The sequence below is a fragment of the Miscanthus floridulus genome, chromosome 8 (assembly GCF_019320115.1).
Source record: "Miscanthus floridulus cultivar M001 chromosome 8, ASM1932011v1, whole genome shotgun sequence".
Classification (NCBI taxonomy): Eukaryota; Viridiplantae; Streptophyta; class Magnoliopsida; order Poales; family Poaceae; genus Miscanthus; species Miscanthus floridulus.
Window position 1 is genome coordinate 103,418,935 of NC_089587.1, and position 16,608 is coordinate 103,435,542.

A 16,608-nucleotide genomic window follows, 5' to 3' on the forward strand; every position below is an offset into this window, starting at 1 on the left:
TAGAATAGGGGCTCATCCTGTGCGGGTGAGCCGCTGCCCACTGATGTTAGGGTTAGGGATGACTCCCCATTGGCCCCAAGCACCATCCACCCCTCTCGCCGTGATGTCCCTACCAGGATGACCCCTTCGGTGATAAAAGGGGTTAGCGGTGCAAACATGATCCTCTCTCCTAGCACCATGGCTCCTAGGGACCCCTCGGCCACGTCCCCTCCATCTGGCTCATGCCAAGTGCCATCGCTTGGTCCGCCAATGGCACGGGTCGCACCAATGCCTCAGGCGATGCTGTAGTTGCGCCCACCATGGTCGGCGCCACAAGCGTGGTCGGTAGCCCCATCCACCCCACCATTGGCAGCGGTATCATGGCCATCACTAGTAGCTTTGTGACCTCTGAAGGCGCCCCTTGGATGCCCACGTGCGCCTGTCTTGCCAAGGGCACAGGTGCCATCGTGGGCGGTGCTTGACCGGTCGACGACACGGTCACATTGGTGCTGCTCCCGCCCAAAATAGGTGTGATGCTAGCCGATGGCCACCGCCCTAACCAGAGGGCGATGCTCTTCTTCGGCGCCAGCGCCAAAGGATTTCGCTGCCTACCGATGCTACAAAGGACAAAAAACATAAGTCACGATAAAATCCGACTAAAACATGAAACAACAGAGGAATTGATGACTTGCCTCGGTGCTGTCGGGGGGCAGACATGTTTGGGGGATGAACCCCTTGACCCTTGCTCTGCCTGCCCCCTACTCCTAGGCAGATGGGCCTGCCCCGGGCAGCTCCTGGGGCACATTGGCAGAACGCCCCGCTCCCCTTGGCTCTTGGGAGTGACGATGGAGCCGCCCGCCACCAATGGCGCCTCGGGCGCGATGGTAGAGCCACCCAATTCTATTGGCTCCTAGGGTAGGCCGACAGTATGTTCTGCCTCCACTGGCTCCCTAGACGTACTCTCCCCTCCATGGGACGGGAAGGGTCCAGACGCCTATAAGGACAAACCGATGCCTATCAGTGCATCCTCATTCTCCTGGTTGTCCCACTCGATATCATCGGCAACCATTTCTTCTTCCTCCATCACCTCATCATCGTCATCATCGTTGTCAGTGTCCTCCCCTCGTTCCCGCACCCACAGTTTCTGCTGCTTCTTCCTCTTCTTGTCCTCCTTCGCCTTCCTCAGTCGCTCGCCATCGGTGCAATTCACCGCCCTCATGGCCAAATCCCTCGATAGTGGAGTTGGGTGATCCATGAGGATGAGGTCCCTTGGCTGGTCTCGCCCCTCTCAAAATTAGTCCCATGGGGTCGAGAAATCAATAGAAGAGAAGGCAAGGGAAAGAGAAACTTATGAAGACAACATAGCCTAGCTCTGGTCGCATTAGAGGATGCCCCAGCATCGGGTAGACAAAGTCAAGGGTGGCACCCACATCATCCCACAGGCTCCATCGACTCCTTGATGTGTTGCACGATCTCAGAGTTGGGGGGCGTTCCCTCGGCGAGTGTCGTTCCATCGAACGATGCCTCGAGCGCCATCGCATATAGCAGGAGCACGCGCGTCATCAACGGCGCCACCCTCCTCACGTGGTAAGCCCCGATGATGCCCGACCCTTTTAGGCCATTCTCCTTCAGAATGTGGATGGCGGCGATGTGGTCTTGGATCTTCATATTGTCCTTCACCAGGATACCCCGCTTCCTCCACTGCTCTAGGGCCTCTTCGATCAGGCACTCGGTGAACTCCGACAGAGGAGCAATGGCGTCATGCTTGAGGTAGAACCACTGCGAGTGCCACCCCTTGATGGACATCGAGAGCTGCATGGATGGGTACTTGCCGACCTGATTGTTCCAAAGTTGGATGCCAACGCACCCCATTAGCATGTGTAGCTCCTGCCTACCGCCCTTCTCCCTCTTCCTCTAGAGGTTGATGGTGAAGAAATACCTCCACAAGTCAAAGTGGGGGCTGATCCCTAGGAATCCTTCGCACAGCACGACGAATGCCGCCATTTGCTGGATCTCGTTGGGATTGAGATGTTGTAGCTCAATCTTGTAGAAGTACAGCAGCCTCTAGAGGAATATGTCGGCGGGGGTCGTGAACCCATGCTCATGAAAGTGGGTGAACGACACCACGTACCCATCGGGCAGCGATAGCAAACCCTCATCATTGGGCAGCAACCACTCCTTGGCCGAGGTCCGCGCGCGGAGAAGACCACGATGGATGAGGCCCTCCATGCGCTGAAAGGTAATGTCGGAACAGCACCACAGATCCATTGTAGGTGGGAGTGGATGGATGCGAGCTCAACGGCGGCGGAGATGCAGAGGCCGGAAACCTAAGCGTTGGCGGCAGTGGCGTGGCTGCGGAGGTAAGGATGCAGGCGTGCGTATAAAACATGGAGGGCTAACCCTTTGGTTTTACAGGGGCGATGGGTGCGAAGAAACCAACCGCCCGCCAAGATCTCCGTGCCTGTCATGACCTATCACCATGTCTCGTCGTGGGGCGTGCGCACGCAACCTATGGCCATCCCCTCGGAAAACGCGCCGAACATTTTACCTCCCCAAATGGGCCACGACCCATCACAGGTAAGAGGGATATGGAGCTAAAAATGCTCCTACGGCCCATCTAGACCTAGGAGTTCGAAGGTTGGCCCACCGATGGGTTCGACGACCGCTCTAGGCACCTTTAGAGTGAGGGGTGGAAAGGGATGGACCTGCTAGCGGCCAGTACCCTGGCGCACGAGCGCCATGAGCATCCTGGCCTATGTTCGAGTCATGGCTGGATACGATCCATGATTTTTCCTTGAAGAAAGGTAGAGAGCTAGGCCTAAGAACTATATGGATTGACCGCAGAGAATCTGAGTCGGTCACCAGCTGACCCAAGTTGGACCCCCACGAATGGGATGCCAGGGCCCTACTCGAACTAACCTGTTAATAGCTCACCAAGCACCATGGTTCATCCGTAGAGGGAAATCATGGCACGGCTCAGCCCCTCTATTTTGATCAAAAAAAAATGCTTGAGAGAAGATGATCACAAAGATAGGCCGACCCTCAACTGGACCCCTGCTACGGGCAGGGCTCGAGGAAAGTTGGACTCTCAAGGAGACCGAACGCGCGATCGTAGAACGACAGACCCCTATAGGGGTCAGAATTAGGAAAGACCTTTTTCGACCCACCAAATCTCACAAGTATACCCTCGAGGGGTCCGATCAAGACGAAAGGGAATCACTATCCCCAAGACATGCCATGGGCGACAAAAGAAGGCCAAGGCCCTCAGAGTCCTCCCATTTGAAAAAAACTCTGAAAGAGTATTCTACTCCTCCTTAGGCTCGGGGGCTACTATCGAGGACCAATACTAGGGTATCTGAAGAGAAGGAGTTAATGGTCATCAACATTGATTTATCTGAGCAGTCAAGAGCGCGACTATAGCTCCAACCAACCCATCGGTGTGTGGGCTCCGTCTCGCTCGACCTCTGTTGGCAGGCTCCACCTCCCCCGACCTTGATGCCATGATCTTCATCTTGCTCGACCTCTGGGGCGAGCTCTACCTCGCCTAACCTCGAGGCCATGAGCTCCACCTCGCCTGACCTCTAGGGGCGGGCTCTACCTCGTCCGACCCAGAGGCCACGAGCTCCGCCTCACCCGACATCTAGGGGCGGGCTTTGTCTCGCCCAACCCCGAGGCCATGGGCTCTGCCTCACCCAACCTCTAGGGGCGGGCTCCGTCTCGCCTAACCCTAAGGCCGCGAACTTCGCCTCGTCCGACAGGGACCCATACCACCGCCAACCACTCCAGGTCCAAGCGTATTTGTCTGCGTCAAAACTCTGACACCAAGGAAGAGACCAGCATGCTCCGATGTAACCCATGGCCATGACGGGCCGTACCTAAGGATTCACATCAAAAATAGCATTGGGCGTACCAGTGTTGTTCTACCTAACCCTCGTATGAACACTGACAGGCGCGTTAATTCACCAAGACGTCCGTCGGGATGAAATGGACCACCATGATCGACAGACGACACCTGCGCATGGCGTCAGTGACAAATAGAGCCATGACGTGGAGACGTCCCTGTTGATGTCTACAAGGTCGGTGGGACCCGCATGAAGGAAAAGAAGGACCCGGCGACCCTAAAAGCCATCTTCTCCCTCTCGTTCTTCTCTTTTCCTCTGCTAGAACCCATAATTTTCCTTGGCCTATAAAAGAGAAAGCAGGACGTCCCATGAAGGAGGCCGATCCAATCCGACCCGATAGATCTAGATTCACACAAGAGCATGGCACGAGCACACATCTGAGCAACAACCGAGTTCTCAGCACCCGCTCACTCCTTCCATTAGAGACTTGGGACCATTTCCCTCTCTCGCCTGTTTGTAACCCCTACTATAAACTTTTAGTGCTAGTAACATGAGCAGCAGTGACAAACTGGACGTAGGGACTTTCTGCCCGAACCAGTATAAACATCGTGTCCTCTAAGCACACCATCCGAGCTAGACATGCAATACTAGAAATTTACTCATCGGTGGTAACTCGAAACATCGACACTATCGGTTGCTCGGCGCATCCTTTATAGAGCGGTTGCACCTGCGACTCTCAACTGCCCAGAATAGGTTGGGTGCAAAGCAGCATATGCCATCGTCTGGCAGCCAGACATCAGTCCAGAAGCGCGCGATCGTGCCATCACCCACCTAGATGGTGACCGACGCCCGGAACATGAGGTTGACAGCGCGCTCTGCCTTGGATGGCAAGAGCGCCCAAGCTATGTCAGGCTGAGTCCATCGTAACTACTCCCAGCGTAGGCAGAGCACGAAGCCGAGGATCCTGAGGTCAGGCAGACCCAGGCCGCCATAGTCCTTTGGCGAGCACACAACGGCCAAGCGACCCTGCATTTCCACCCGGCGATAGAGTCAGTGCCGGCCCAGAGGAAGGCGCGCCGTCTCTTGTCAATTTCCCCGGTCGCCCAAGATGATAGAGCATAGCAAATAGAGACGTGAATCGGGATCGCAGAGAGGGTCGTTTGTGTCAAAGTAGCCCTCCCTGCATTGGTGATTTTTTTATTTTTAACACTTTTTGTAAACTAATTTTAAATCTAGCACTGTTTTTTTTCAAAACTAACACTTTTGGCCGTATCTATTGCCATGGCACGGCGAAACGCCTGTGCCGCGCCATGTATGGTGGTGCGGCAGGAGGATGACATGGCGACGACTGGGGCTGCTGACTGGTGACGTGGCAGGGTCTATCGCGCCACCGATCTAGGTGCGGCAATGTCGCGCCGCGGCACATGGCGCGATAGGACCAAATAAATATCACGAGCGAGCGAGCCCGCCCGCCAGCCCACCCGCACGCACGCCACGCAGCACCCCCGCTGCGCAGCGCCCGCGCCAGCCGCACCACGAACACTGGCGCGTCACGGCCGCCCGGTCATATCAAGGTACATCCCTCTCGATTTTATGTTATTATGATTGTTATTGATTTATGATAGTTAGTGATTTAGGATAGTTAGGTTAGTGATTTAGGATAGTTAGTGATTTACGATAGTTAGGGTTTTATGATTGTTATTGATTTAGCATAGTTAGTGATTTAGGATAGTTAGGGTTTGTGATTTAGGATAGTTAGGTTAGTGAATTTGTTTGTTTAGGTAGGTAGTTTTTAGGTTTGAGGTTGTGTGTTGCAGTATAGTTAAGGTTTGGTTAGGTAGTTAGGATTTAGGTTACTGTTAGTTAGGATTTTGGGTTTAGGGATTGATTAGGTATTTATTATTTAGTTTATAGTTAGTTATTTAGTTAGGGATTTTGGATATAAATACTGGTTTTCAAGTGTCGGTACTTAGTAGTGCATGATACGTCGATTTGGATGACTTGATAAAGTTTCGTCAAATACTTATTTTTCTAGTGAAGTTGTTTAATATGTCTGTTAATGTTACTTTGAATATATACATGTGCTTTCATATTGTGTTCGTATTGCATAACAAGTAGTTTAAATTTTGCAATGCTACATAATGTTAATTTGAATACTCTAACCCTTTTGTTTATCAATTTGTAATAGGATGACCCCTCCCACGCAGCACCCATTATATTCCATTCTTGAGGTGGAGTACGACGACCAGCACCGAGCACACATCTTGAGTGACACCGACGCAGAGGTGGCCTTGTCTCCTTTGATGCCCCGCACGCACACCAGGGCGCACCAGTGGGACGAGCATTATGTGCCATATATACGGCATGTTGGCTTCCTCGAGCTTGTCCATGTTGTCAACTACGGTCTTTCGCCCCTTGACCTAGCACTACTTACTACAGCTGTAGACAGGTGCCAATGCCTTCTTTGTACGTAAACATTCTTATAACAAATTTGAGTCAACTAACAGTCGTTCTATTCTTATAATAGGTGGAGGCCTGAGACCCACATATTCCACCTATCTTGCGGCGAGATGACCTTGACCATGTAGGACGTGAAGGCTATCTTTGGCCTTCGGTTGGGAGGACTTCTAGTGACGGGTATAGTTGACAACGATCACTGGAGGGAGCTATTGGCTCAGTGCACTGGCTTTCTTCTACCGGACGACGAGGTTTCAAAGAAAAATAAGTGAGCAATTCAAGCCTATTTAATACTTGCATTGCCTTTCTGCAGCCATCGGGTCTCATTTTCTTTAGTGAATTTTAGAAAAAGTTCCGAAGTTTCGTCGTCCTAGATCACAGAGCGCTTTGATTACTTGGACCCATAGGCTGAGGAGGCTCAGATCGACAAGATTGCTAGAGTGTGGCTCTGGCACTTCCTTGGGGCTTTCCTCTTCCCATACGCCTCGAGCAACACCATCACCTGGATCTTCCTTCACAAACTACGTCAGCCATGGGAGAACATAGCGGCGTACAGCTGGGGCAGCGCAGTCCTAGCATGGACGTATCGGTAACTGTGCGTTGCCTGTCATCGTACCTCTGGGTATGCGAACCTTGGGGTTGCTCCTACCTACTTCAGGTTTGGTGTTGGGAACAATGGCCCGTTGGGAGGCCCCTTAATACTGGTTTACCGGTAAGTACTTCGGTTCACTATATTCTTCGAGGCAGTTACATATGATTAAATTATTAATGGCTAATTCATTATCGTGTTCAATGTAGTAATGGAACGGGCAGGATACACTTCCTACAACTCTGTATATCTAGACGGAAGCAGAGTTAGTTAGAGGGAATACGAGGTGCAAGTACAGAGAGTACACGAACGGTCTTAACGTCCTGACATAGCACCAGGTTACGCTCTCTTTACTATCATACATGTATCTTATTCGATGTACACTATATCACAGCCTAACTCAATTATGAAATGTTCAGGTGCATTGGTGTCCTTGGGATGCTCCGGAGCTCGAGTACTATCTGAGTCCTATCACTAGGGATGAGTTAGACGAGTATCGCTGCAACGTCCTCTTTATTTTCTTCCACGTGGTCGAGATTCACTTACCCATCAGGGTCTGCAGACAGTTTGGAAGAATGACAGGCTGCCCACCACCGCTTTACTCCACCAACCAAGAATTGCACGGGTGCGTTATCGATTAATAACAAAGCTACAATTCAAAGGTGTGTGTGGTACAACTAACATCGTTTTGTTGAAGGTATGACCGTAGGAAGAGGTACAAGACCAAGGATTGACGCATGACACACAACGCGTACATTTACTTGTGGCAGACCAGAGAATGACAGCCGGTCCATGCGGGTCCCCCACACAACCAGCACACCTTCGACGAGTACCTGCGGTGGCTTCACAGGTCTACAAGGACACATATCAAGCCCCCGTACACTGAGGAGGCGATTGACGAGGACTCAGAGGAAGATGTGATCGAAAATATATACGATGTTGCCACTAGGGAGGACACACAGCTACAAAGAGCCCCACTTCAAAGATACGTGGTAACATACTTAAATGGTACAATTTGTTATCCATTTGGTATTAAGTATGTGTACTAAAACTGTCCAACCGCGTTTCTGTACCTAGGTGACACAATTGTCAAGGATGTCCAACAAAGCAGCGTTCTGGTTTCATGAGTCTAGAAGGCAGGGGTCAGGCATTCTCGAAGCTTTTGTGGAGGTAAACATAAACTTATCCGTTCCGAAAATATTTCTTTAGTGTATATGTGTTTGAAAAATGCACTAACTTTAACGTCTATTTATGCAGAAGGTGAAGAAGAGCTGTAGGAAGCTAGCTCAGAAGCAGAGCTGCATGGACACTCCTTGGGTGGAACCGCCACTCCCGGCGTGGTCGGGTGGCACGTCTTCAGTCTCTTTGAGGACACCAGCCGGCTCTTCTCAGCCGGTGACAGGTACCACTTCCGCAGTGCGTACACCACCACATCATTGCGTTGGGAAGGACTCTGCAACCGAGGACGATGACCCCCCGGACTTCCGCAGACAGCACGACCAGACATGGCGATCTCGTCCGCATGTCTCAGCTAGGTGGTGCCCCGCTTGGTACCCAAGGAGCCTCACAGGTACTAACAAAGGTAGTTTCTTTAAATACGTAGGCTCCATGAACTAACCATCATAAAGATTATAAGTAATCGTGCATATCATATACTTGCAGGGTACGAGCCGTACTCACCGACAACATGACCACACCGACGTTGGCTACACTCCCAATGTGTTGCCAACAAATCCGAAGAGACAGCTGAGGGATCCTTACACTCCTGGGTCTTAATTTGTTAGGTCGAACGAATATTGTCGTACGAAACTTGCAGGCTTAGTTGGTTATGTTATGTCGAACTTATGTCGAACCAATAAAAATGTTACGTGATAGCTTATCAACTTGCGCACGGACTTTATTTATTTGCTTCATATTTGTTTCAATGCGTCGCGACAGCACTGCCGGCGAGATTAACTAGGAACTAGTTCGAGAACCGTTAGTCCTGGCGTATCTCACCGTCGGTGGCCGGCGTCTTGACCCCGATTCTCCCAAGCTTGGTCATCGCCGCCATGAAATCGCCGAAGAAGACACCCTGGTTAGACGCGCAGTAGTCGACCGTGCTGCGCGATCTCATGTCGGACTAGAGCACCTAGTCGGAGCCCACCGGCGAGGGGTCAAGGAAGCCGGGGTCCATGGTCGCGTCGCTACCGATCCTCACCGGCAGCAGCCGATCTTCTGTCTGCGGCTAGGTCCTGCCGCGCCATGTGCCGTGGCGCGTCACTGCCGCGCCAAGATCGGTGACGTGGCAGACCCTGCCACGTCATCGGTCTGCAGGCCCGGTCGTCGCCACGTCATCCTCCTACCGCGCACCATGTATGGCGCGGCACGGCCAAAAGTGTTAGTTTTAGAAGAAAAAAAAAACAGTGTTGGATTTAAAATTAGTTTAAAAAATGTTTAAAAAAAACGCATTGGTCAGGAGGCCGACCTTCCAGGTAGGTATACGTGCAGCCACCGCGTCGACGAGCGCCTGTTCGTTGGCGCGGCTCAGCCACGAAAGCGACAGAGGCACCCCCAGGTATTGGTAGGAAACTCCTGGAGTCTGCAGGGGAATAAGACGTGCATGCAGCATGGCTTCGACGTCGTCCGGGGTGATTGAGCACTTGTCCAGGTTGGTGGCGACTGGCGAGCCCTGAAGTCCCTGCGAAGAGCTCGAGGATGTGCCGGATGCAGCTAAAGTCATGGGCGGATGGTGCAAGGAAGATGACCAGATCGTCGGCGTAGATCGATGCACGATATTTGATCGCATTCCCTGGCAATGTAGTTAGTAGCGCACGGCGATCGGCCTCAGCGATCAGCGCGTTCAAGACCTCCATGACGATGACGAACAAGAACGGCGACAACGGGTCGCCCTGCCTGAGGCCGCGGGCATGGCAGATGCGACGCCCCGGGCGGCCGTTGACAAGCACCTTGGTGCTCACCGTTCCCAACATGGTCGAGATCCAGTCGCGCCACCGCAGGGGGAAGCCAATGTGGTCGAGGACCTCAAGCAAGAAAGGCCAGGCCACCGTGTCGAATGCCTTTGCAAGATCGACCTTGAGCAGCATCGCCGGGCAGCGCTGGGCGTACAGCCATCGGCAGGTGAGCTGTCCTGCGCGAAAGTTCTCATGAATTCCGGATGAATGCCAACTGGTTGATCTTGACAATCTCCGGCATTCTAGGAGCCAGACGAAGTGCCAAACCCTTGGCGAACAGCTTGCCGACGGAGTGGATGAGGCTGATCGGCCTGTAGTCTTTGAGTCCCTCTAGTGCCTGTGTTTTGTGGATCAGCACCATGATCGCCTCATTGAGGTGGTAAAAGCTTCTGAAGTCCACCTCCCAAAGGGCGTGAAACACCCGCACCACGTCGGGGCCTACAATCTCCCAAGCCGCCTTGTAAAAGGCACCGCAGAAGCCGTCGGGGCCTGGTGCTCTGTCGGCCGGTGTATCCCGGACAATCCTGGCCACCTCAGCCGTGAACGGGATCTCCTGGTCGCTGAGGTCTAGCCTTGGCCGGTCAAGCTGGGCCAGTTCGATGCGGTGTTGCCTGGGGAAGGCCTTGCTGAGCAGGTCGTTGTAGCAGGAGAACACGATGCCCGCCTTCGCCTCCTCCTCGCTGAAGGTCTGTCCATTATGCGTGATGGTGAACAGGTAATTTTTCCGGCGCCGGTGACAAGCTTGCAGGTGGAAATACTTGGTGCATGCATCGCCCTCCTGCAGGTACCTAGTCCTGGCGCGCTGTCTGGCCATGGTCCTGGCCAGCGACGCGAGCCCAAGGACACTGGCCTTGAGCTCATGGCGCCACTCAATCTCGCCCTGCGACAGGAGCCTGGTCTCCTGTGCGGCATCCAGCTCGTAGATGACCACCCGGGCCGCAGCTAGCTGCAACCTGATGTTACCGACGCTGGTGGCACGCCAGCTCCTCAGCGCCTTAGCCAGGGCACGTAGCTTCTGGTCCAGGCATCGGCAAGCATCGACGTCGACAAGTGGTGCACCCCACGCGACGCGGACGACATCTAAGAATCCATCAATCTTCGTCCAGTACCGGTCAAAGCGAAACCTTGGTCGTGCCCACGGTGTAGCCTGCCATTGTTCTTGTCGCTGGCCTTGTAGATTAGGTTGAAATCGCCACAGAGGAGCCAGGGGCCGGGGCAGCTGGCTCGCGCATCGCGCAGCTCCTGGAGGAAGTCCGGCTTGTCTGCTCTCACAGTGGGGCCGTAGACGTTGGTGAGCCACCATGGCCCACCGTGGCCATTCAGCGGCGTCAGTTTCGTGGTGATAGAAAAACGGCCCAAAGATCACGGCGCCACCAGCTACGACGATAGCGGGGAGGCAGATGTAGTCAAAATCAGACCCTACTATTTCATTGTTCGTCGTTACAGAGAAGTTGGCGAGACCGAATTTTTTATTTTTAACCCTTTTTTGAAAAATTTTCATAAATATGTCTCTGGCGGTAAGATTTTAAAATCTAGACCCTTAGCTCAACGCCATAGTTGCTGGCGCCGAGCTTACACTGCTCGGCGCCATCGTTGTTGGCACCGAGGTCTTGGGATCGACGCAAACGTGGCGGTGACTTGGCAGGCAGCTCGGTGCCATAGATCCTGGCGCCAAGCTTGGCGTCCTAGATCCTGACGCCGAGCTTGGCACGGTAGATCTTAGCGCCGAGCTCGGCGTCATAATCTATGGCGTCGAGGTGGTGTTTTTAGCCTCGGCCCCAACCTTCATGCCCGAGCCTTCTTTCTATTTTTTCTCCTCCTTCTCGGGTTTTTTCTCTCCTCACTTCGCTCTACCTAACGAATCGGCATATTGGACCTTGGAAACTTTGATTTGATCCGTAGATCTTTGAGAGTAAGGTATCCTCGCTCTCCTCCTAGTTTTTTTTGCATCGATTCGGTATATATTAGTCAGATTTTCAACCTAAGAATCGTCATTACTTATGGTTTCATTCTATCCCTCAATATTTGTATTATACAACCGTAGGATGATGCCAAGACGTAAAAAAGCTAGCAAACCTAGGTAACCGCAGCGCATGTAGTTATGTTATGGGTTCATTGTTGTGCATCAAATGAAAAAACCTAGGTTTAGGGTTTAATGTTAATTGCTTTTGGTTCTTAGAACGAAATTGGTTGTATTGTAGTTTTGGTTCTCATTGACATTAATTTGTGATGTTTTGATTTTTGTTTGTTAAATTACATCCATTTTATTAGATACAAGAAATGTATCGGGAGAAGTTTTGGCGAAAACGGGGTCGTCCTCGAGAATTATACCCCGATGCGTCTAGCAAAGATGCCCCCGTCCACCCCCCCTAACCCCCCGCCAATGACAGCTAAGGAGAAGCACCTAGCCGTAGTTAGACGACTCGAGAAACCTCCTCTGTGCGAATGCGGAGATCAAGCTGTGATAAACCCTGAGAATACGTTGGAGTTTGTGTGTCCGAACAAACACGAAGTAAGTAGAAAGTGTATCTGTTTAAATATTTAGCTCTATGTGTGCGTGTACTAATGTCTCCTCTTTTAGGTGTATGGATTTGCGATGTGTCGTTTCAAGGAGTGGCTCTATGGTCCTAAGAATCAATGGCCGGAGCCACCAAATACAAAGGAAAAGAAGAAAGAAAGGTTAATTTACAAAGCATCTCCAGTCAAGTGCGAGTGTGGTGTTAAATCCAACTACGGCCTAGTCTCTTCGGAGCTTGGAATAGGCCATTATTACAGCCATATGGTTGACTATGATGAGGTTGGTTATTTTTGTGGTAACATGGAATAGGCTATTATTGTGGCCATATGGTTGGCGGGAGAGGGCGCGGGCGGTGGCGGCGGTGCGCTGCTCGGGCGAGGCGAGGCAGGTGCGAGAGAGAGGGAGAGGAAGACAGAAATGATTGGAGCCCATACGTAAGACAGGCTTGGCGCCAGTAACCCTGGCGCCGAGCTCGGCGCCAAGATCTATGACGCTGAGCTCGGCATCAGGGTTACTGGCGTCGAGGTGCCTGCTAAATCACCGCCACGTCTGCTTCGAGCCCAAGAACTCGGCGCCAGCACGTGTAAACTCGGCGCCAACAACGATGGCGCCGAGCTAAGAGTCCAGATTTTAAAATCTTACCTCCAGAAACATATTTATGAAAGTTTAAAAAAAGTTTAAAAATAAAAAATTTGGGACCTTGGACTCTTGCAGACAAACGATCGACAATGTCCCTGACTACATTGCGACGCGCACGCGCACGGCTATTCAAGCCACGTGCGTTCCAAACCACAAGATGGTTGGCACTCATGGGAGAACGGTGTTGCGACTTCCACAGGCCTCCAGGGACATATTTTGCTGGTGTGTTGCTTTCAGGTTTGGTGATTGCCGCACGAATCTCCGAGTCCATTTCACCCAAAACTCCCCAAGCTGGTGGTGGCAACCTCGCGTACAGTGCCTGGCTACTGTGATTGTCACAGCATATATAAATAAATATAAATTGCAAGGCCCCATTTGCATGTACTGTACAGTGTACATACAGTCTACAGCAACGACCCGTCTCTGTGCTATGGAAAGATCGATGATTTGCAAAATATCTCGATCGCGCATGCATAATAAACTAATTAAAATGCGAGACAATTTCAATCCCGCTTACGATTTTAAAATGCGGGACAATTTCAATCGCGGATTGAATGAATTAGCACTAACTGGCAAAAACGATTAATGAAGGTAGGCAACGCAACCGCCTCCAATCAAAGACCTCGGTAAATCACGAATTAGACATGCTCGCCTCGGTTAATCAATAAAAAAACAAAAAAAAATCTAGCGAGCCCGTCGATGAGGCCCGTTGAGCCCATCGACGGGCCCGTCGAGCCCATCCGCGAGTGCGCTGCCGCCGTCGCTCACCAGATCCTCCGTTGCCGTGCTGGATCCCCCGCTCCCGTGCTGGATCCCGCCGTGTCCGCCGCCGTCGAAGCCACCGAGCCGGATCCACGCTGCCACCGAGCGAGGGAGGGAGTCTGGGTCCGCACCGCCGTGTTGAGCGAGGGAGGGAGCTGGTCACACCGCGCGCCAGCGACCGCCTCCGCAGGTGGGGGCTGCCCCACCGTGGATCTGCGCCGCCGATGTGGGTGGGGGCCGGCCCACCTTGCATCCACGCCATGGGAGACAGCTACCGCGAGGCCCCACGCTCACCGGCCACCACCTCCGCCCTGTGCTCGCCGGCCACCTCCTCTGCCCTAGATCCGCGGCCAGGCGCGCGGCCGCCTACCTTCACCGGCGCGGATCTGGATCTGAGCACGGGAAGCCGCACAGAAAGGGAGAAGGATGGAGGACAAGGGAAAGGGAGGGTGGCTGCCGGAACTGCGAGGAAGAGGGAGGGCGCGCTGATGACCTGCGAGGGAGGGAGAGGGAGGGACCTGCGAAGGAGGTGGTTGGAGAACAAGGGAGAGAAGAGAGACTAGAGGCGCTAAGGGAGAAGTGCGGCTGAGGGAGTGAGAAGTGAGGGAGAGGTGAAACCCTAACCGAATATATATAAGCCCAGTACAGGAGATTGGATATGGGCTCTGTTGGAGCTGGGCCAGGATTTTCCCAGGCAGGCCTTATAGTGTGCCCGCCTCCGAAAATCAATTTACGGAGATGGGCACCTTAAGATGACCGCATCTGAAAATAAGATATTTTTGGAGGTGATTGTCTTAAAACGACCGTCTCTATAAATACATTTTAGAGGCGGGTATTTCTTGACTGTCTTCGTAAATAAAAACAACCGCCTTCGTTAATCGTCAGACATTAACCAAGACGGTTAGAATGTTTAGACAGTGTCTCGCAGAATCATTTCCGTAGTAGTGTAGCACGATGCATGGTCAAGCAACGCAACGCACCTTAAACTCTGCAAACCGCCATCCAGAAGAAGGAGCCCCTACGGCTGGCGCGTGGACCTCTGCCTGCCGTTCCGAGGACGACTAGTATGGAATTTTGTCTGCTGGCCGGCTACATGCAGATGCAGGCCACGAAGCCATTTATACGTTAAACGGTGGTATACCGTTTCCGTTTAATCGGTGGTTTTGACTGTTTAAATGGCCGTTTTTCCCGTTTAAACACCCGTTTTGTTGAATAATGGGCTAAACGGTAGGTGACCGACCGTTTACCGTTTAATGTTTAGGATAACATTGATTTCGATACATACTATTCGATTTCGTTGTCAACGGTTAGTTATATTATCACTGGCTCCAAATATACTCCGCTTGTTGCTACCGCCTGTTTATCGTGCTTGCTAGATGGCGTTATGGCTCAGGATTTCTCCTCGTCGACTGCGGCAGAGATGGCTGCGTGTATTTCGTTTCGTGGTGCAAATTAGAAGAGACGTGCTTCCATTATCTATGAACAAAGGAAAAAAACGGTGTCCCTGGTTTTTTTTTAATCATTGTTCCTGGTCGAATTGGAAGGCTAGTATTCCAGAAAGTTCTGTTTCTCGAAAGGTTGAAAAGGGAATGTTGTAGTAGCAGTGGCATGCATGTATGGATGCTCCCAAAAGCCTATAAATTTGGATTTGGTCGTGACCGAGCCACTTGGGTTGGTGTGCGCGCCGAGGCTACGGGACCGGAAAACAGGGTCGTGGTCATCGAAACACAGCCATTTTCGGCACGTTTTTTCGCGGCGCGCCGAGCGGCAAACGCAAACCCCAGCACGAGGCGCGGGCGGAGGCGGATGCGTGCTCGCCTGCTGGATGGGGCGTCGGGGTCAGAGGCGGCGTGGCGTCGCTTTCCGCTCTCGAGCCGGCCCGATCAGTTTACAATGGATCTCACGCAGGCGCAGGGCAGCGGCAGCGGCAGCACCCGAGAAAATGCGTGCGCCTAGGGCCTAGGCCGGGCGAGCTGCGACCTGGGTACCTGCCTGGCCGTGGCCGGCCGGCCGGCAGGCTGCTGGTCACCTCGGGCATCTTGAATTCCACTGCCCTGTCGCTGATTTATTTATGCTTTCTTCGGGAGCAAAAAATTCCTTGTGATGATGAATAATTCGGTCGCGGAGACTGGAGAGGCATATTTGAAACACCAATCTTAAACCCTGGATGCATTACATGCACTGCTAGTAACAGCTTTGGTTTTTTATGAGGGGCTAAGGGCTTGTTTGGTTCGCCTAGTAGTTACTAAATTAGTAGTTTTTAGTCACTTTAGTAATTTTTCAACCTAAAAATTACTAAAAGAGATTTAGTCCTCTCTAGTAACTCTGTAGTTACTAAAAGTGACTAAACCGTTTAGTAGCTACTAAAGTTTAGTAGCTCGAACCAAACACCCCCTAAACCTAATCCAAAGGCCAGGAACAGTGAACCGCCTTGCCATTTGCTACGCCCGAGCTTGGCTGTTTGGAACGCTGACTGACCGCGTAAGTGTGTCTTGAGAGTGCCAGTGCTGGAACCAAATATACACTCTAGCATATCCTCCTTCAATCCCAAGAAAAATATAATCGTGTCATGCGAGATTTAAATCACCATAACTTGAGTTAATCTGTCTATGTGGCATTCTGATTGTACGATGACATGGCACTCACATGTGGAGCCCACATGCCGGTAGGCTAGAGAGATGAGGCCGGCACGTGGGTCGGGCACACACATTTTGGTGACATGTTATAGTGCAATCAACATGCCACGTAGGTGGATTGACTAAATTTTGATGATCGGGATCTCATATGACAATAATAAGTTTAGAAATTTAGATGCCCATTTTGGAAATTTAAGTACCTAAAAAGCATTCCGAACCAAGCTCAAAGACC

The 16,608-nt window shown here is 52.0% G+C and overlaps 1 protein-coding gene across 1 annotated transcript; it reads right to left on the minus strand.

Moving 5' to 3' along the window:
• Nucleotides 1–2,043: 2,043 nt before the first annotated feature.
• LOC136469664 (uncharacterized) lies at nucleotides 2,044–9,953 on the minus strand. The gene is made up of 3 exons (XM_066467765.1): nucleotides 9,615–9,953; nucleotides 9,335–9,547; nucleotides 2,044–2,211 (listed from the first exon to the last, which is right to left on the minus strand). The coding sequence occupies exons 1-3, from the start codon at nucleotides 9,951–9,953 to the stop codon at nucleotides 2,044–2,046; spliced, it is 720 nt and encodes a 239-aa protein (XP_066323862.1).
• Nucleotides 9,954–16,608: the final 6,655 nt, after the last annotated feature.

Bases quoted from the DNA above. Each gene is read 5' to 3' on its own strand.
- LOC136469664 (XM_066467765.1), bottom strand. From the start codon at position 9,953: ATGCTGCTCAAGGTCGATCTTGCAAAGGCATTCGACACGGTGGCCTGG. The intron at 9,548-9,614 runs GTCATCTTCCTT...AGCTCTTCGCAG, and splicing joins CGATCTACGCCGACGATCTG to GGACTTCAGGGCTCGCCAGT. The intron at 2,212-9,334 runs GTCGGCCTCCTG...ATTACCTTTCAG, and splicing joins CACGTATACCTACCTGGAAG to CGCATGGAGGGCCTCATCCA.